This window comes from Macaca thibetana, chromosome 10 (assembly GCF_024542745.1).
Source record: "Macaca thibetana thibetana isolate TM-01 chromosome 10, ASM2454274v1, whole genome shotgun sequence".
Classification (NCBI taxonomy): domain Eukaryota; kingdom Metazoa; phylum Chordata; class Mammalia; order Primates; family Cercopithecidae; genus Macaca; species Macaca thibetana.
The window spans coordinates 15498654-15518687 of NC_065587.1; the positions used below are offsets into that span (position 1 = coordinate 15498654).

The window sequence follows — 20034 nt, forward strand, 5'->3', positions numbered from 1 at the left end:
TAGTTTTTTGTATTTTTAGTAGAGATGGGGTTTCACCATGTTGGCCAGCCTCAAACTCCTGACCTCAGGTGATCCACCCGCCTCGGCCTCCCAAGGTGCTGGAATTACAGGCATGAGCCACCACGCTCAGCCTGAAATTTTTTTTTTTATTAACTGGGCATGGTGGAGCACACCTATTGTCCTAGCTACTCAAGAGGCCAAGGTGAGAAGATGGCTTGAGCCCAGGAGTTTGAGACTGCAGTGAGTTTCAATTGCACCACTGCACTGCAGCCGGAGCGACAGAGCGAGACTCATCTCTAAAAAGAAAAAAGGACAGGCCAGGCATGGTGGCTCATGCCTGTAATCCCAGCATTTTGGGAGGCTGAGGCGGGAGTTCGAGACCAGCCTGGCCAACATGGTGAAACCCCGTCTCTAGTAAAAATACGAAACAGCCAAGCGTGGTGGCAGGCGCCTGTAATCCCAACTACTTGGGAGGCCGAGGCAGGAGAATTGCTTGAATCTAGGAGGCGAAGGTTGCAGCGAGCTGAGATTATGCCACTGCACTCCAGTCTGGGCGGCAAGAGTGAGACTTGGTCTCAAAAAAAAAGAAAAAAAAAGACTTAAACACTAACAGTTTCTAACAGCTGCTAACATCTCTGAAATGACTCTAGCCAGCCCCCGCTAAGGTGCCTGCCTGAGAAAACTCAAGGCTTCTGATAAATGTTTACCGTTTATTCCAGGCAACAACTGAGAATGTGACCTCTGTCTCCCAGTCTCTGTAGGAGGCAAAAATTCTAACTTTGATCATTGCCAACTGGCAGACACAGCTAGCCTCAATGCATTTACACTGACTTAACCTTTTGTAATTTTTCACTTCACGGACTCTGCTAATCACTTGCCCACCCCTTCCTCCCTCAATCTTCCTGGTTTTTTTTTTTTTTTATTATTATTTTTTTTTGAGACAGGGTCTCTGTTGCCAGTGCCGGAGTGCAGTGGTGCGATCACAGCTCACTGCAGCCTTGACCTCCCAGGCTCACGTGATCCTCCCACCTCAACCTCACCACCACACCCGGCGAATTTATTTATTCATTTGTAGAGATGGGGTTTTACCATATTGCCCAGGCTGGTCAACCTCCCTTTAAAATACCTCTGTACAAATTAAAGCTGAGTTCAGTTCATACTGGACTCTTTTCCCTATTGCAATAAGGAAAAGATCATTACTGATTAAAATCTGTGCTTACCACTTTAACTAGCGTCTGGCTTTGTTCGACAATTGATAGGAAAAAAATATTCAGCCATTCTCCTATTGGTAGAATTCAAGATGATTTCTCTCTCTCCCCTCCCCTCTCCCTTCCTTTCTTTGTAAGTACAGTGAATATCTATGCCCCTTTCACAGATGAGGAAACTGGGCCCAGGGCAGGAGAGTCCTAGCTGCTATTTGGTTTTTGTTTTGTTTTTTTGAGACGGAGTCTTGCTCTGTTGCCAAAGCTGGAGTGCAGTGTTGCGATCTCGGCTCACTGCAACTTCAGCCTCCCGGATTCAAGTGATTCTCCTGCGTCAGCCTCCCAAGTAGCTGGGATTACAGGCATGCGCCACCACTCCCAGCTAATTTTGTGGTTTTAGTAGAGATGGGTTTTCACCATATTGGCCAGGCTGCTCTCGAACTCCTGGCCTCAAGGAATCCATCTGGCTCAGCCTCCCAAAAGTGTTGGGATTACAGTTGTGAGCCACTGCGTCCGGCTCCAGTTGCTATTTGAATGCCTGTGCTTTGCATACGTGACCATATGTGCTCCTGGACCTGGGTGTGTGTTGGAATCTCCTAAGGTACTTTTCATAAATACCGATTCTAGGCCAGGCGCGGTGGCTCACGCGTGTAATCCCAGCACTTTGGGAGGCCAAGGCAGGCAGATCACGAGGTCAGGAGATCGAGACCATCCTGGCTAACACAGTGAAACCCCGTCTCCACTAAAAATACAAAAAATTGGGCCAGGCGCAGTGACTCATGCCTGTAATCCCAGCACTTTGGGAGGCCGAGGTGGGTGGTTCACGAGGTCAGGGGTTCGAGACCAGCCTGAACAACATGGTGAAACCCCCGTCTCTACTAAAAATACAAAAATTAGCTGGGCCTGGTGGCGGGCGCTTGTAATCCCAGCTACTAAGGAGGCTGAGGCAGGAGAATTGCTTGAACCCAGGAGGCGGAGGTTGCAGTGAGCCAAGATGGCTCCACTGCACTCCAGCGTGGGCGACAGAGCAAGACTCCGTCTCAAAAAAAATATATTTTTAAATAAATAAATACATACATACGTTCAAAAAATTAGTCGGACGTGGTAGCGGGCGCCTGTAGTCCCAGCTATTTGGGAGGCTGAGGCAGGAGAATGGCGTGAACCCAGGAGGCGGAGCTTGCAGTGAGCCGAGATCATGCCACTGCACTCCAGCCTGGGCGACAGAGTCAGACTCGGTCTCAAAAAAAAAAAAAACAATTCTAGAGCCCCATCCCAGGTCTCCAGAGTTAGGATCTCTCCGTGTGGAGCCCTGGATTCCGTGGTTAAGTATCTCCAAGTAATTCTGATGCCACCATGCACAGACTGGTGTTTAGACATCGCTGGATCCTCCCACCAGCTGTGAAAGGTATGTGTATTCTTCTCATTTTACCAGTGAACAAAATGAGCCTTGAAGTGGAAAATCGGACTAGGGACAAAGGTCTCCTGACTCCCAGTCCTCAGGTACTGGTCCTATAAAGAAACACCTTGGCTGGCCACAGTGGTTTGCACCTGTAATCCCAGCACTTTGGGAGGCTGAGGCAGGTGGATCACAAGGTCCAGAGTTCAAGACCAGCATGGCCAACATGGTGAAGCCTTGTCTCTACTAAAACTAAAAAAATTGGCCAGGCGCAGTGGTAGGCGCCTGTAATCCCTGCTACTTGGGAGGCTGAGGCAGGAGAATTGCTTGAACCTGGGTGGCAGAGGTTGCAATGAACTGAGATCGTGCCACTGCACTCTAGCCTGGGCAACAGAATGAGACTCCATCTCAAAAAAAAAAAACCACCTTGGCCAGGCACAGTGACTCACGCCTGTAATCCCAGCATTTTGTGAAGCCAAAGTGGGAGGATCACTTTAGTTCAGGAGTTTGAGACTGGCCTGGGCAACATAGCAAAACCTCGTTTCTACAAAAAGATACAAAAATCTGGTGTGCACTTGTAGTCCCAGCTACTCAGGAGGCCGAGACCACAGGATGGCTTAAGCCCAAGAGGCGGAGGTTGCAGTGAGCCGAGATCGCACCACTGCACTCCAATGTGGATGACAAAGCCAGACCCTGTCTCAAAAAAAAAAAAAAAAAAAATTGTCCTGTGCTCTGCCCAGGACACCTTCAGCAAAGGTTTTTCACTTTCCCAGATTGGGAGGCTACATATTCAGTATTTTCTTGATTTAGGGTCATAGGAAGGGCTTAGATTTTAGAGCTGAACAGACCTCAATGAAATCCATCCTGGCCGTCAGACACGCCCGAACATAGGGATGCCATAGATGAAGTGACTCCGCAGTACAAGAATCACCAAACACTGGTCTCCTTCTTTGCATAATAGCAGCTAACCGTGTATGGCATTGGCATTTCACATGCATCTCGTTTGCTTCTCAGGACAAGATAGGTGAGTTAGGTATCACTGTACTCATGTCACCAGTGATAAAATGGAGCCCCAGAGAGGTTAAGTGACTAACCTCAAAGTGGTGTAGCAGGAATTTGAACCAAAGAATTTCACTCCAGTCCCTGTCACTGGACAGAAAATACAAATTTTGCCCCAGAATCTGCTCCTTTCAGCCAAACAGGGCAACCCCGTCCTCCATAAAGGCGAATCTTTTTTTTTTTTTTTTTTTTTTTTTTTTTTTTTGAGACGGAGTCTCGCTCTGTCGCCCGGGCTGGAGTGCAGTGGCCGGATCTCAGCTCACTGCAAGCTCCGCCTCCCGGGTTTAGGCCATTCTCCTGCCTCAGCCTCCGGAGTAGCTGGGACTACAGGCGCCCGCCACCTCGCCCGGCTAGTTTTTAGTATTTTTAGTAGAGACGGGGTTTCACGGTGTTAGCCAGGATGGTCTCGATCTCCTGACCTCGTGATCCGCCCGTCTCGGCCTCCCAAAGTGCTGGCATTACAGGCTTGAGCCACCGCGCCCGGCCATAAAGGCGAATCTTGCATCAAAGCAGGGTTCAACACAAATATTCGCCCACCAGCTGCTTAAAGCTCACCTCCTGGGCCGGGCACAGTGGCTCACGCCTGTAATCCCAGCACCTTGGGAGGCTGAGGCAGGTGGACCACCTGAGGTCGGGAGTTCAAGACCAGCCTGGCCAATATGGTGAAACCCCATCTCTACTAAAAATATAAAAATTAGCCAGGCATGGTGATGAATATCTGTAATCCCAGCTACTCAGGAGGCTGAGGCAGGAGAATCGAGTGAACCCGGGAGGCAGAGGTTGCAGTAGGCCAAGATTGCGCCATTGCACTCCAGCCTGGACAACAGAGTGAGACTGTCTCAAAAAAAAAGAAAAGATAAAAAGAAAAGCTCACCTTCTGTATTCTCAAACAGACCAGCTTCTGCCAACCCCCCATCACTACCTCTCCTACTGAGCACGCAAGTAGCCAGGGAGGAAAAGATCAGCTCCCCAAGAATAACAAAACCCATGAACAATACTTCAAGTTACTATCAGACAATGTTGTTTATTTTTTCACACAAAAGTTAGACCAAGGCCACAGTGCCGTTAAACACCTCCCTCCCCACCCACGCATGGCTCAAAAACCACCCCAACCCTGCTATAAAAACAATAGAACACAACAAAAATACTGCATTTGAGGCTGAGCCAGGAACAGAGTGGCTCCAACAAAAATAAGACAAAAACACAAGACACAACATCTTTTCAGTTTTATGTAAAAATTGCCATGGCCCACGGGGAAAGTGGTCATGGCCATGTCAACAAGGATACTTCAAACTCAGGACTTTTGGAGGTTTGAGACAGCTGCCACATCTAGGGTGTCTTCTAGGCTCTGCTGCAGGAACTGAGGATGCTGAAGGGCAGGGCTGGATCCTTTGGCCCACTCTGAAGTTTAGGCCACTGGCTGGATGTGCTTTTCGTTGGGGAAGATGCCATAGGCTCCTTCCTGCTTTCCAGAGAGAGGGACACAGTGAGAGGGATGGAGGCCCTGAAAGCCTCCAGTGCCCACGATAAGGAAGCCAGCTAAGAGATTTCCCTCTCTAGAAAGAAGGCCTTCCACTGGACAAAGTTCATGGCCCTGGGAGCCAGCATGCCTGCATTCACATGGCATAAAGCCCTACGGCAACTGTTGCCACCAGAAAGCTGAACGTAAGGATCCATCGGAGAAGTGGAACCTGGGAGCGGGTGTTGAGCTGGGGCTTCCCTCTGGGAGTCTCCACGGGGGCAGAGTCTGAAAGAGAAAATGGGGCAAGGTCAATAACAGGTGGGCATGCATCAGGGTGTCTGACGTCATAGAAAAGCAAAGCAGAGTGGCCTCAGGATCTGTGGTACAGTCCCTGCTCAACGCCAGGATTCTGCAAGACCACAAACAGGTGTCCCTCTAGCCACTGCTTGAATACCTTCAAAGACAGGCAGCTCACTACTTCTCCAAGCTGTCTGTTATTCCCTGTGCAGCCAGGCCACATTGTGAAAACATTCTTGGGCCCAGGCATGGTTTTCAGATTTCTGCCTGCTCCCTTTCTTCTCCTTAAACTTTGCCAGCGATTAGGTCAGAGCTGTAAATCTTCCTCTCAGACTCACACATTTGCTAAGTATGGTGATGATGGAGCAGGAGCTAGAAAGCAGGAGCTCTGAGGTCAAAATTCAAGTTCAGTTCCACCCCTGGTTATTAAAATATGATAGGCCAGAGCCAGCCATGCAGCCTGGGTAGATGTGCCTCCTCCTCAGGCACAGAGTGGGTGCTCTTAGGTCTTTAGAAGGAGGACAGAGTCCAGGGCAGGTCTCTGGAGCCAGAACAGCTGGGTTTGAATCCTAGCCCCGCCCTGGGCTATGAGAGGGGCTTTCCGAGAGAAAACAGGGCTGTAGGTCTGGTGGCCCAGGCCTGCGGTCACAGGAAGTAAAAGCAAGCATGTACACTGTGACATTTACATGTGTGTTGTTCATATTAAAGGCTCCTGCTCCTTCTGATGGATTAGGGGTATAGTTCTCTCATGTTTTGGTTCCAAAACCCCTTTATACTCAAATGCAACCAAGGATCCAGAAGAGCTTTTGTTTGTGTGAGTATAGCTATCACTATTTACAAAATTAGAAATTATAACTGAGAAATTCTTTCTTTTCTTTTTTTATTTTATTTATTTTTTTTTTTTTGAGATAGAGTCTTGCTCTGTTGCCCAGGCTAGAGTACAGTGGTGCAATCTCAGCTCACTGCAACCTCCGCCTCCCAGACTCAAGAGATTCTCCTGCCTCAGCCTCCCAAGTAGCTGGGATTACAGGTGTGCACCATCATGCCCAGCTAATTTTTATATTTTAGTAGAGATGGGGTCTCACCACATTGGCCAAGCTGGTCTCAAACTCCTGACCTCAAGTGATCCCCCTGCCTCAGTCTCCCAAAGTGCTGGGATTACAGGCATAAGCCACTGTGCCTGGCCAAAACTGAGAAATTCTTAACATATAAGAACATACAGGCACACATTCCATGAGCCATCACATCCATGAGAGAGCATCACATGTCACATAACCTTTGGAAAATGCCAACACATATTCATGAGAAAATAGTTTTTTTAAAAAGCCAAAAAAAAAAATCTGGGTGTGGTGGCACGTGCCTGTAGTCCCAGTTACTCGGGAGAAGGTGGCAGAATCGCTTGAACCTGGGAGTTGAAGCTGCCGTGAGCTGTGTTTGTGCCACTACACTCCAGCCTGGGTGACAGAGCAAGACCCTGTCTCAAAAAAAAAAAAAAAAAGCAAACAAATAGTAGTAGTGTTATAAAAATAGCTTTGTCCTCACAGACCCCTTGAGGGGATACTAGGACTACCACCCCCCACAGGTAGGACACCACACTTTGAGAACTGCTGCATTAGGGTGATGTCTCCCTACCCCACTAGATAGCCAAGCCCTCCGGGGTTACAGCCCCCCAGTAGAGGGGTCTGTGTGGTCTGGCACAAGTGAGAAAGCCACAAGCCAGGTTACGGTGGCACAGGAGGGGAGGCCTAATATAACCTGCCAGGAGGTAGCGCTAAGCCTTACCCCTTCATTGCTACCCATCCCAAAGCCACACTCCCTGCCTCAGTGTTTTAGGCTTAGTGAGGGTACATTTTGTGGAGCATTTTGGTCTTTTTGGAAGTTTCCAAGATGTTCTCACTGCAGCCAGCCTCGATCGTTCTTAGGCACATGAGGGAGGGGCTCACACACAACAAGACTCGGAAGGGACATCTCCCTGTGGCAGGTTCACAGCTGGATACAGGTCCCCACCTCCCTGGCCCACATCAGGGGACCAAAGGCCTAAAAAGGAGTCTAAATTAAGGGGGCGGGAGTTTCCCATGATTTCTGAGGGGTTCTTGTACACTTCTGACCCAGTGAACTAGAAGTAGCTGAACCTCACTGGATTTTCCAGGTGGGGAAACTAAGGCAGGGAGAAGTCTCATGGCTTGCCCAGAGCCACACACTGAAGGTTGACCCCAGGCCCTTTTGCCTGCCCTCCACTTCTCATACAAAAACATGCAGGTGGCCAGGCGCAGTGGCTCACGCCTGTAATCTCAGCACTTTGGGAGGCCGAGGTGGGCGGATCACCTGAGGTCAGGAGTTCGAGACCAGCCTGGCCAACATGGTGCAACCCCATCTCTGCTAAACATACAAACAAAATTAGCCGGGCATGGTGGTGGGTGCCTATAATCCCAGCTACCCGGGAGGCTGAGGCAGGAGAATTGCTTGAACCCGGGAGGCGGAGGTTGCAGTGAGCTGAGATAGCGCCACTGCACTCTAGCCTGGGCGAGACTCTATCTCCACGAACAACCACCACCCAAAAAAACATTCAAGCTGGCATGGTGGCTCTCGCCTGTAATTGCAGCACTTGGGAGGCAGAGGCAGGAGGATCGCTTGAAGTCAGGTGTTCAAGACTAGCCTGGGCAACGTAGGGGGAACCTGTCCTTACAGGGGCAATGGGGTGAGGCAGCAGGAAACAATACCCACCACCAGCAAACATTCAGAAAACAGAAGAGTAGAGATACTGAGGCTGGGTGCGGTGGCTCACGCCTGTAATCCCAACACTTTGGGAGGCCGAGGTATGTGGATCCCGAGGTCAGGAGATCGAGACCATCCTGGCAACACGGTGAAACCCCATCTCTACTAAAAATACAAAAAAAATTAGCCGGGTGTGGTGGCGGGCGCCTGTAGTCCCAGCTACTTGGGAGGCTGAGGCAGGAGAATGGCGTGAACCCCGGGAGGCGGAGCTTGCAGTGAGCCGAGATCGTGCCACTGCACTCCAGCCTGGGCGACAGAGCGAAACTCCGTCTCAAAAAAATAATAATAATAATAATAATAAAAAAAGAGTAGAGATACTAGAGTCAGACAGTCAGGTCCCTCTCCATCTGTAGCCCAGAGGAAGTGCCCCTCCCTGGATGCTCTCACCTTGCGCTTTGTTGCTGGCCCGCTGGCGAAGCCCTGGTGCCTGTGAGGGGCTCTGGTCCTTGGTGTCATGTGTCAGCAGCTCCTGCAACTCCTCAAAGAGCTAAAAGACAAAAGACACACATGCCTATCTCAGTAAGAGATGCTGCCAGGTCCCAGCTGAAGGTAGGACCTTAAGACAAGTTGTGTTAGGAAATATTTTGGAAATAACAAGATGGTAAGAAAAATATTGGCCGGGCGCAGTGGCTCACGCCTGTAATCCCAGCACTTTGGAAGGCCAAGGTGGGCACATCACGAGGTCAGGAGTTCGAGACCAGCCTAGCCAACATAGTGAAACCCCATCTCTACTAAAGATACAAAAAATTAGCTGGGTGTGGTAGCACATGCCTGTAATCCCAGTTACTCGGGAGGCTGAGGCAGGAAAATTGCTTGAACCTGGTAGGCGGAGGTTGCAGTGAGCCGAGATTGCGCCATTGCACTCCAGCCTGGGTGACAGGGCGAGACTCTGTCTCAAATAAATAAATAATATTCATGTCCCTTTCATCCACCTTAAGAGATAAGATGTTCCAAGCCCAATTGACTCCCCTGCCTGCTCTTGCCCTCCCAACTGATAACAATGATCCTGGATCACTGTGGCCACCCATGTCCTTAGCCTGTGTCTCCGTGCAAAAGGCTGCGTTGCTTGTTTTGAAATAATATTAAGTGGTATCCTTGTATATGCACTCTTCTGCGGCTGCTTTCTTCCCTTGAATTTAGATTTGCTAAATTCAGCCTTGGTGAGGTGTGCTGAATGGTATTTGTTAGCCTTGCAGATGAGGAAACTGTAGCTCCTACAGGTTAAGTGCTTTGCCCAAGGACTGACCCAGAGGTCAGGCACCAAGAGCCGTTTGTTTGTTTTTATTTTTGAGACAGAGTCTTGCTTTGTTGCCGTTGCCCAGGCTGGCGTGCAGTAGCACTATCATGGCTTACTGTAGCCTTGACCTCCTGGGCTCAAGCAATCCTCCCACTTCAGCCTCCCAAGTAGCTGGGACTACAGCTGCACGCTACTATATCTGGCTTTTTTTTTTCATTTTTGTGTAGAGATGGGGTCTCACTGTGTTACCAGGGCTGGGCTCAAGCCACTTTCCTGCTTTGGCCTCCCAAAGTGTTGGTATTATAGGCGCGAGCCTGAGAGCCAGTTCTGACCCCAATCCCTTTTCTTTAAAAAAATTTTTTGGCCGGGCGCGGTGGCTCAAGCCTGTAATCCCAGCACTTTGGGAGGCCGAGACGGGCGGATCACGAGGTCAGGAGATCGAGACCATCCTGGCTAACACAGTGAAACCCCGTCTCTACTAAAAAATACAAAAAACTAGCCGGGCGAGGTGGCGGGCGCCTGTAGTCCCAGCTACTCAGGAGGCTGAGGCAGGAGAATGGCGTAAATCCGGGAGGCGGAGCTTGCAGTGAGCCGAGATCCGGCCACTGCACTCCAGCCTGGGGGACAGAGCGAGACTCCGCCTCAAAAAAAAAAAAAATTTTTTTTAATTTTTTTTTTTTTTGATAGAGACAGGGGTCTTGCCATGTTGCTCAGGCTGGTCTGAAACTCCTGAGCAATCCACCCACCTTGGCTTCCCAAAGAGCTGGGATTACAGGCGTGAGCCACTGCACCTGGCCTCCCTTTTCTTTTGACTACACTTCTCTGAAAGACATAGATTTTCTTCTTCCAAGACTGATTGGATTTTCTGAGGGGGTGTGGTGGAAGGGAAAGGCCTTGTTCCGTAACAGGGGCCAGGACCAGAATCTTCTGCAATCCAAGGCTGGGATTAGTGAGCCAGGAGGGCATGAGCCCTAGCCCCAGGCCCCATGGCACCTCCAGGGGCTGGCAGAGAGAGAAGGCTCTATGACATCTGGTTAGAAGGATCCCCTCCACCTCTGCCTAAGAATTCATCCTTCCAGGCTTTGCCCAAACCCCACCTTCCCCCTGGATTTGAGACACTTGTAGAAAGAGGTAAAGCTCTTTGGCTAGGCTGAGAGTCCCTGGAAGGCAGAGGCCACCTGTAACCCTGGGAGTGCCAACCTGGCTACACACTAGTGCACACACAACTTATACGTTGCCACAGACCGTTGTCACGGAGAGCTACAACTGATTCTCATGTCCCATTATGACAGTAGTGAAAATTTGAGGGCTTCCTCTTGTGCCAGACACTGATGTGGGGACTTCACTGCTGTAAACTCACTCAAGCCTTAAAAGTCTAAGATAGAGGTACCATTATTATCCCTATTTTACAGATAGGGAAACTGAGGTACAGAGAGATTAAGCATTTGCCCAAGATCACCCAGCTAGTAAGTGGCAGTGCTGGAACCCTGGTTCCCTGTGTTAACCATGACCCATACCACCCTTCCCTACAATGAGAAGGATCCCTTGGAGGAACAGTGGGGGGAAGCAGAGGCTGCCCCAGGCTGCGCAACCCTCACCTGGATGTTGAGCAGGAACGCGGTCTTGGCCTCTTCTATCACCCTCTGCCTGACCGAGGGAGTCATCTCCAGGGAGTTCATGCGGGAGCGGTAGAGCTGCTTGAACTTGGTGGCACTGGCAATGTTGGGGAAGGTGAAGAAGGCCAGGCCCTCGCCAGAGCTGGGCAGGTCCAGGGCTTTCTGAGCAATCTTCTTGAGCATCTGGCCCCCAGACAGGTCACCCAGGTAGCGGGTGTAGGCGTGGGCCACCAGCAGCTCGGGCTCTGTGCGCCCCACCTCATGGAGCCGCTTCACATAGCGCTGCATTGCCGGTGTGTAGGGGATGACTTCCTGCCAGCGGGGCCCGTACCAGAAGGCCAGGTCCTGCTCCAGGGCGGCCTTGCGGTGCAGCTCTTCTGGGAAGTAGACAGGGGCGAAGACTGGGCTCTCCTTGTTGCGCTCAATCTCCTCCTCCAGGGCCACATAGATGTGGTACAGGGAGGCCATCACCAGCTGAAAGCAGAGTGAGCAGGTCAGGCCGCCAGCCACATAGAAGACCCCCACCTCTGTCCGTCCCCTCCACTACTGCCTTTGGAAAGGCCCTCATCACTTGTCAGCTGGGCTCTGACTCCTTCTGCCACCCCTCACTACAATCCTCTTCACACAGCAGCCAGAGGGATTTTTATAAGAGAAAAAGACGATCATGCACTTTCTCAGCCTAAAACCCTTTTACCCCACTGGGCAAAACAAGCAACCTAATTGAATCCTTATATAAAAATCCAACAAACTGGCCTGGTGCAGTGGCTCAAACCCCTGTAATCCCTGCACTTTGGGAGGCTAAGGTGGGAGGACTGCTTAAAGCCAGGAGTCTGAGAACAGCCTGGGCAATCCCACCTCTACAAAACATTCTTTTAAAAAACTAGCTGGCTGGGGCCGGGCGCGGTGGCTCACGCCTGTAATCCCAGCACTTTGGGAGGCCAAGGCGGGCGGATCACAAGGTCAGGAGATCAAGACCATCCTGGTTAACACGGTGAAGCCCTGTCTCTACTAAAAATACAAAAAAAAATTAGCTGGGCTTGATGGCTGGTGCCTGTAATCCCAGCTACTACTTGAGAGGCTGAGGCAGGAGAATGGTGTGAACCCGGGAGGCGGAGCTTGCAGTGAGCCCAGATCACGCCACTGCACTCCAGTCTGGGCGACGGAACGAGACTCTGTCTCAAAAATAAATAGCCGGGCGCGGTGGCTCAAGCCTGTAATCCCAGCACTTTGGGAGGCCGAGACGGGCGGATCACGAGGTCAGGAGATCGAGACCATCCTGGCTAACACGGTGAAACCCCGTCTCTACTAAAAAATACAAAAAACTAGCCGGGCGAGGTGGCGAGCGCCTGTAGTCCCAGCTACTCAGGAGGCTGAGGCAGGAGAATGGCATAAATCCAGGAGGCGGAGCTTGCAGTGAGCTGAGATCCGGCCACTGCATTCCAGCCTGGGTGACAGAGCAAGACTCCATCTCAAAAATAAATAAATAAAATAAAAATAAATAAGTAAATAAATACATAGAAATTTAAAAAACTAGCCAGCTGGGTGTGGTGGCTCACACCTGTAATCCCAGCACTTTGGGAGGCTGAGTCGGGGGGATCACGAGATCAGGAATTCAAGACCAACATAGCCAACAGACCAGCCTGGGCAATATGGTGAAACCCCATCTCTACTAAAAACAAAATTAGCCGGGCATGGTGGTGGACGCCTATAATCACAGTTACTCGGGAGGCTGAGTCAGGAGAATTGCTTGAACCCAGGAGGCAGAGATTGCAGTGAGTTAAGATCGTGCCATTGCACTCCAGCCTGGGTAACAGAGCGAGAATCTGACTCAAAAAAAAAAAAAAAAAAAAAAAAAAATTAACGAGGTATGGTGCTGCATGCCTGTAGTCCCAGCTACTCCAGAAGCTGAGGCAGGGGGATCACTTGAGCCCAGGATTTCAAGGTTGCAGTGAGCTGTGATCATATCACTGTACTCCAGCTTGGGGAACAGAGTGAGCAAGACCCTGTCTCAAAAAAAAAAAAAAAAACCTCCAACAAAGGAATTGCTATTCCCTTTTTACAGAAAAGGAAACTAAGACTCAGAGAGGGTATGACACATGGAGGTTGCACAGCTAGTAAGAAATGAAACTGGATTGAAGACCGGGCGTTGCTATGGACCCACCATGGCTCAGGAGAGGGGAATAGCTGAAATGGAAGTGGTTAAAGGAGATTGGCCATGTGCTTCTGGCTTTTGACCTCTACGTGACCAACTACAGGGCACAATTCTCCTTCCTAGAGGCCTGTTCTGAACCCCACCACCTCTGGATGCTGGGCTGGGGCAACAGGTCCTGAGGGTACCTTGGACTGGGGCACTAACTCCCGTTACACATTAATACGCCCGTTTGAATTTGAAGGAGGACAAAGTTAAGACGTTCAGGTTGGAGGTTCCAAGTTATTTCTGAGCCGTAAACATTCAAAGCAGCTCTGTTCCATGAGGGGACAAAGCCAGGGAGCCTGGTACAAAAGAGCTTGGGTTTTTCAGTGTGACCGACCTCGTTCTCACCCAGCTCTGCCGGTCCTTAGCTGTGTGACCATGGGTGACCCGCTTGCTCTCTCTGGTCCCAGCTTCCTATCCTATCCTAGAGCAGATGGTCAGAGGTCTGTGTGACTGTGCTAGCCAATTGTGCTAGTCCGTTCCCTCACCTGCCACATACTAGATGGGGCTGGTGTGAGGATTAAGTGAGAGGGTCTGGGCCAGCACAGAGGGCAGCCTGGCACTTAGCGCTCCCGTGAGAAAGGCTGTGATAACTGCCACATCCACCAGCTTAATGTAAGCAAGCACTGGATTCTCTCACGGATCTTGGTGCCTCCTTGGAACCCTGTGACTTAGAGGCAAAATCCAAAGTCTAAGCTGGCTGGGGATAGCATATTCCAGCATTCACCTCCCTGCACCCACTGCCTTCAGCCACACTGCAGCAACTGGGCGTACCTCATCTTTTTAATGGAGAGAGGAGGAGGATGAGGAAGACCCATTACGGGCCCAAGGGCCCCACCCAGCCCGGAACCACAGGTTAAATCTCTCCTAATTAAAGTATGTCTCCGTTGGGCGGTGGTTCACACCTGTAATCCCAGCACTTTGGGAGGCCAGGGCAGATGGATCATCTGAGGTCAGGAGTACAAGACCAGCCTGGCCAACATGGTGAAACCCCATTTTTACTAAAAAAAAAATACAAAAATTAGCCAGGCGTGGTGGTGGGCACCTGTAGTCCCAGCTACTCTGGAGGCTGAAGCGGGAGAATCGCTTGCACCCAGGAGGCAGAGGTTTCAGGGCACCGAGATCTTGCCATTGCACTCCAGCCTGGGCAACAGAGTGAGACTCTGTCTCAAATGAAATAAAATAAAATAAAATAAAAATAAAGCATGTCTCATGTTGGAAGTAGGGGGTGGCAGAGGGTACAGATTGCAAAAGGGACTGGGGTGAAGGTGGTGGGATATAGCTCCCCACTCCCCACTCCCACACCCTCTGTTCAACCTGAACAAGCCTTTCCCCACACTGATGTTTTAACACCCAGTATCTTCCCGGTTCTTCGTCAAGTGCTTCCTTCTATTTGCATGAATTTCACAACAGTGCTGGGAAACAGCAAAATCAGTACCTGGCAATATAGTGGGTGCTTATGAAAACCCTGCTGTTGAAATCCTCTTTTACAGAGGGGGAAAAGGTGGCTTAGGGAGATTAGATGAGGCACCCTCAGTCTCACTGTTAGAAAAGGGTTCTGTTAAGGCTCCAACCTATATTACTCCTCATCTTCAGAGGCAAATTAGAGTTAGGTCAGGAGTACAAGCTCTTGGTTGATTTCAGCCTTTTCCATTTACTGGCTGTGTGACCTTCTGTTAGTCACTCTCTGAGCCTTCCAGTCCTCATCTTTCTCATCAGGGTTGAAGCACAGATTACAAACCAAGTGTACAAAATGCCCAACATGGAACCAGTGCTCAGTCAATGGCACTGCTGCCCCAGTCCCTCCACAACACTACAGAGCAGGCTGAACTTGCTGTGTGACCTTGGGTAACTCACCTTCCCTCTCTGAGCCTCAGTGTCATCATTTTTAAGATGATTCCATTGGACATGCCCATCTGGTCCCTCAGCATCCCCACTTAAACCACTGGCCTGAGCCTTGGGCCCACCCACACCTGCCACACCCTCCACCAGGGCTAGTCCCACCAAGCCACATACCTTGAAGCCCTCTCGGGTCACCTGGCCCTTCTGAAAGTTCCTCATGAACTCAGCATTCTCTGCCTGGGTGTGCACCTCCTTGGTGGCCTCCTTCAGGGCCTCTGACAAATCCTGGGGCATGCTGAGGAGGAAATGGGATAGGTGAACACAAAGCTGGCTGGGGGTGGGGTCCTCCCCAACTGCAGGAGCCACCCACCTGTAAGCAGGCCTCCAAGGACTCCCATTCTTATTCAGGCCACATTCCCAATCGCTTTAAGATGCAGCCTTGTGGCTGGGTGCAGTGGCTCACGCCTGTAATCCCAGCACTTTGGGAGGCCAAGGTGGGCGGATCACCTGAGGTCAGGAGTTCGAGACTAGCCTGGCAAACATGGTGAAACCCCATCTCTACTAAAAATACAAAATTAGCCGGGCATGGTGGTGGATGCCTGTAATCCCAGCGATTATGCCTATAACTGCTTGAACCCCGGAGGCAAATGTTGCAGTGGGCTGAGATCACACCACTGCACTCCAGCCTTGGTGACAGAGAAACTCCATCTTAAAAAAAAAAGAAAAAAAGAAAGGGCCAAGCGTGGTGGCTCACACCTGTAATCCTAGCATTTTGGGAAGCCAAGGCGGGCAGATCACCTGAGGTCAGGAGTTTGAGCCCAGCCTGGCCAACATTGGTGAAACCCTATCTCTACTAAAAATACAAAAAAAAAAAAATTAGCCGGGTGTGGTGGTGGGCGCCTGTAATCCCAACTACTCGAGAGGCTGAGGCAGGAGAATAGCTTGAACCCAGGAAGTGGAGGTTGCAGTGAGCCGAGATCACGCCACTGCACTCCAGCCTGGGCAACAGAGCAAGACTCCATCTCAAAAAAAAAAAAAAAAGCAAAAAAAAAACCCCAGAATCAACAACAACAAAAAAACAAATTCAGGCTGGGCATGGTGACTCTTGCAGCCTTGTAAACACTCTTCAGTCATTAAAACACTAACTAGGCCAGGCGCGGGCGCGGTGGCTCAAGCCTGTAATCCCAGCACTTTGGGAGGCCAAGATGGGCGGACCACGAGGTCAGGAGATTGAGACCATCCTGGCTAACATGGTGAAACCCCGTCTCTACTAAAAAATACAAAAAACTAGCCGGGCGAGGTGGCAGGCGCCTGTAGTCCCAGCTACTCGGGAGGCTGAGGCGGGAGAATGGCGTGAACCGTGGAGGTGGAGCTGGCAGTGAGCTGAGATCCAGCCACTGCACTCCAGCCTGGGTGACAGAGCGAGACTCCGTCTCAAAAAAAAATAAAATAAAAATAAAACACTGAATAATACAGTCCCCCAAACCAAGGGGGAAATCCTGGTACCGGTAGTTCCCAGTGGAGAGGAGGAGGAGGTACAGCATAACCCAGGAAAAAGCAGAGGCCCCATGAACGCGCATCTCAAAGTTTGTAATTGCTTTGATTGGCTTTTAGACCCAATATTTAATTCAGTTATTTTGTTAAAGTTTCAGATGCAAATCTCATGACCCCCCTATCATGTTATGCTCATCATGAAGACGTCAGGGTTAAAAATTCTGAAAAATTCTGCTTTAGTTAAAGAAAAAGTCTCGGCCGGGCGCGGTGGCTCAAGCCTGTAATCCCAGCACTTTGGGAGGCCGAGACGGGTGGATCACGAGGTCAGGAGATTGAGACCATCCTGGCTAACACGGTGAAACCCCGTCTCTACTAAAAAATACAAAAAAAACTAGCCGGGTGAGTTGGTGGGCTCCTGTAATCCCAGCTACTCAGGAGGCTGAGGCAGGAGAATGGCGTAAACCTGGGAGGCGGAGCTTGCAGTGAACTGAGATCTGGCCACTGCACTCCAGCCCGGGCGACAGAGCAAGACTCCGTCTCAAAAAAAAAAAAAAGAAAGAAAAAGTCTCTCCGGGAGTATTTCTGTCATGGGTCCGTATCCCTGCGTCCCCATAGAACTGTCATTTTTCCCTTTCCTCCCGCCCTGCTTCCCGGAACATCATCCCCTGTTCTACAACACAGCTGGTCAAATTCTTGGGAGAAGCGGCACACGCCTGTAAGTCCCAGTTAACTCTGGGGGCTGAGGTGGGAGGATGCTTGAGCCCAGGAGTTAAAAAAAAAAAAAAAAAAAACTAAGAAATTCTTGAAAGAAGGGAACGAGCGAGACCTGGAGGTGGGCAGGCCAAGGTTCAACACCCAGTTCTGACACCTGCTGACTGAGTACTCTAGGGCATGTCGCCTGCCTGAACTGGGCAATCCTTATTTGTGAGACGCGGAACACCGTAGCCAGGGTGATGTCTGGCTCAGGTCCTCCGTAGCTAGTGAGGGACAGATGCCACCAAGAGAACCAAGCATGCTCTCCCAGGCTAGCGGAGCCCCAGGGATCTAGATTCAGCAGACAGCAGCTCCAAGCACACCTCAAAAGTTGGATTAAAACAAAATTGACTCCCTCACAGGGAAGCCCCAGAGATCTAGATTCAGCAGAGAGCAACTCCAAACACACCTCGAAAGTTGGATTTAACAAACATTGGCTACCTCAAAGGCTGGATACTCTAGGGACACTCCCATCTTGGTCCCCAACCGCATACCAGGGTGCCAGGCATGTAAATCACCGTTCCTCCCTCCAGCCACCCTACGGGCACAGGCAGGATCAGAACCCCGCGCCTCCTGACTCCAGGGCCCAAGTTTCTGGCTCCCGGGCTCTGTCGCTGCGTGGCAGTGTCCCGGGTGGGACTGGGACGCCAGCTGGGAGGGGAGGGAAAGGCGCCCGTCCCGCGCCCCGCGCTTGCCTGTCGGGTTGCAGACGCTCCATCCGACCGGTGCTGGGCTCGTTCGTGCTGGCTCCGCGGGCGGCGTCTGCTCTGAGGACGCTCGAGAGGAGGCAGGCGTTGACTGTGCCGGAGCCGCGACCGGTCACATTTATGCTCGGCGGGTCACGTGGGCCAGGCGGAACAGCTGAGGCCCACTTTCTGGCCGGGCGTTGCAACACCCGCAGGGGCCCGCGCCCAGCCCGCCCCGGGCCAGTGTGGGGTGGAGAGGAGCAGTCATATGACCCTGGGGAAACAAAGTCTGGCCATAGACTTTTAGAAAAAAAACACACACACACACACACCTTAAGGAAATCTGAGAAGCTGCAGCCTCTGGGTGTGATTTTGCTCCTTCCAGAGCCCCCCCTTCTGCTCCCTGTCCCCTTGGGACTTGATGCACCCCAGGCGTCCCAGAAGGTTCCAGAAAGCTGGGAGGCAGCGCTGCTCAGAGCAAGAGGCTGGTGGGTAACATCAGGAACTTAGCAACCCCAGACCCTGCTGTCTCCAGCTCCCTAAAATGCCACCTTCTGGAGTCCTCTGCTGACTGCTTGCCTCCTCACACCCCCTTTAAATGTACATTTAGGATCTGGTTTTTTAGTTCCTGTCAAAAAACAGAGACTCCAGTATTTTCATGGTTCATCCCTACAACTGACCTGTGGGGGTAGATCGCTCCCATTTTGCAGCTGGAGAAACTGAGGCTCAGAGAGGTGCAGTGGTGTCACACATAAAGCAGGAAGCCAGTGTCCAAACCCAGGGAGGAGACTAAGTCCCCGCCTGCCTCCTCCACACTCCGGCAGCACCTGGTGCCCGCCTGGACTGGGACACCTGTCATACAAACTGCTTCCCTGCTGGGTTGCGTGGGACACTCTTCCAGGCACATTCAGGTCTGACTTATACTCAGTGCCTGCTCAGGGCCCAGAGCAGAGCTGGCCCTTGCTGATCGCCTATTGAATCAATTCTGCATGAGGTGCACTGCTGAGAACTTGGGGAAAAGAGGGTCATTGGGTGAACCCAGAGGACAAAACAAATGGACCAGATGATTCATAGATTTCATAGAGTCATTTCCCAATGCTATGATTCTCATTCTAATGTTTTTTTGTTTTTTATAAGATGGCTTTCAGGCCTGGCATGGTAGCTCACACCTGTAGTCCCAGCACTTTGGGAGGTTGAGGTGGGAAGATTGCTTTGAGCCCAGTTGAGGTGGGAAGATTGTTTTGAGTTCGAGACTGGCCTGGGCAACATAGGGAGACCCTGTCTCTATAAAATAGAAAATAAATTAGCTGGGCATGGTGGCACATGCCTGTGGTCCCAGCTACTTGAAAGGCTGAGGCTGGAGGTTCGCTTGAGCCTGGGATGTAGAGGCTGGAGTGAGCTGTGATCACGCTACTGTATTCTAACCTGGGCAATAGAACAAGACCCTGTCTCTCAAAAAAAAAACAAAAAACAACAACAACAAAAAACAACTTCCTGGAATTCAAGGTAGGGCCACTACAGCCCAGGGGCACTTCTGAGATTGTATTGGAAAGGATCATTCTCCCAAAGGTGAGCTAATGGCCTTGAAAAAAATTCCCCTTCTTCCTCTGAAGGTTCCCTGAAAATCAACTGACAAAAGTCACGTTAAGAGGAGAAGACGTACACAAATGTATTGTAATGGGGTAATCACGGAAGAATGGTAACCCTGTAACCCAGTGCAGTACAGTGGCTATCTAGCCTTTTTTATAGGGGAGAAGGGAGATAGGGAATACAGACAATTCTTTTGAAAGTCAGTAAATCATTAGCAAGAAGGAATGGCCCTGGAGGGGAAAGGCAGACTTTAAGGGAAGGTGGAGGTGACGCTGCACAGGAACAAAGGTTGTCCTAGGCAGATAAAGTCACCCAGGTTATCTCTGGGCACTGCCCTCAGAAGAACGGGTAAATCTGTCTGGGTCTGGTGATGACTCCCGGTTTCTTTCTCTCTCCAGGATCTTTCCTGGATATTTGATGAGATTCCTAGA

General features: G+C 50.7%; 1 protein-coding gene across 1 annotated transcript; it reads right to left on the minus strand.

Moving 5' to 3' along the window:
• Positions 1-4661: 4661 nt before the first annotated feature.
• On the minus strand, positions 4662-18340 carry HMOX1 (heme oxygenase 1). Its single transcript, XM_050806886.1, has 5 exons — positions 18023-18340; positions 15255-15375; positions 11027-11518; positions 8579-8678; positions 4662-5404 (listed from the first exon to the last, which is right to left on the minus strand). Exons 1-5 carry the CDS (start codon positions 18043-18045, stop codon positions 5274-5276), a joined length of 867 nt encoding a protein of 288 aa, XP_050662843.1. The 5' UTR covers positions 18046-18340; the 3' UTR covers positions 4662-5273.
• Positions 18341-20034: the final 1694 nt, after the last annotated feature.

What these genes read in the sequence shown, in the direction of transcription:
- HMOX1 (XM_050806886.1), bottom strand. Translation starts at nt 18,045, where the DNA reads ATGGAGCGTCTGCAACCCGACAG. An exon ending in TGACCCGAGAGGGCTTCAAG is followed by an intron (nt 11,519 to 15,254) that starts GTATGTGGCTTG and finishes CTCTGCTTTCAG; the next exon opens with CTGGTGATGGCCTCCCTGTA. An exon ending in CGTTCCTGCTCAACATCCAG is followed by an intron (nt 8,679 to 11,026) that starts GTGAGGGTTGCG and finishes TTTGTCTTTTAG; the next exon opens with CTCTTTGAGGAGTTGCAGGA.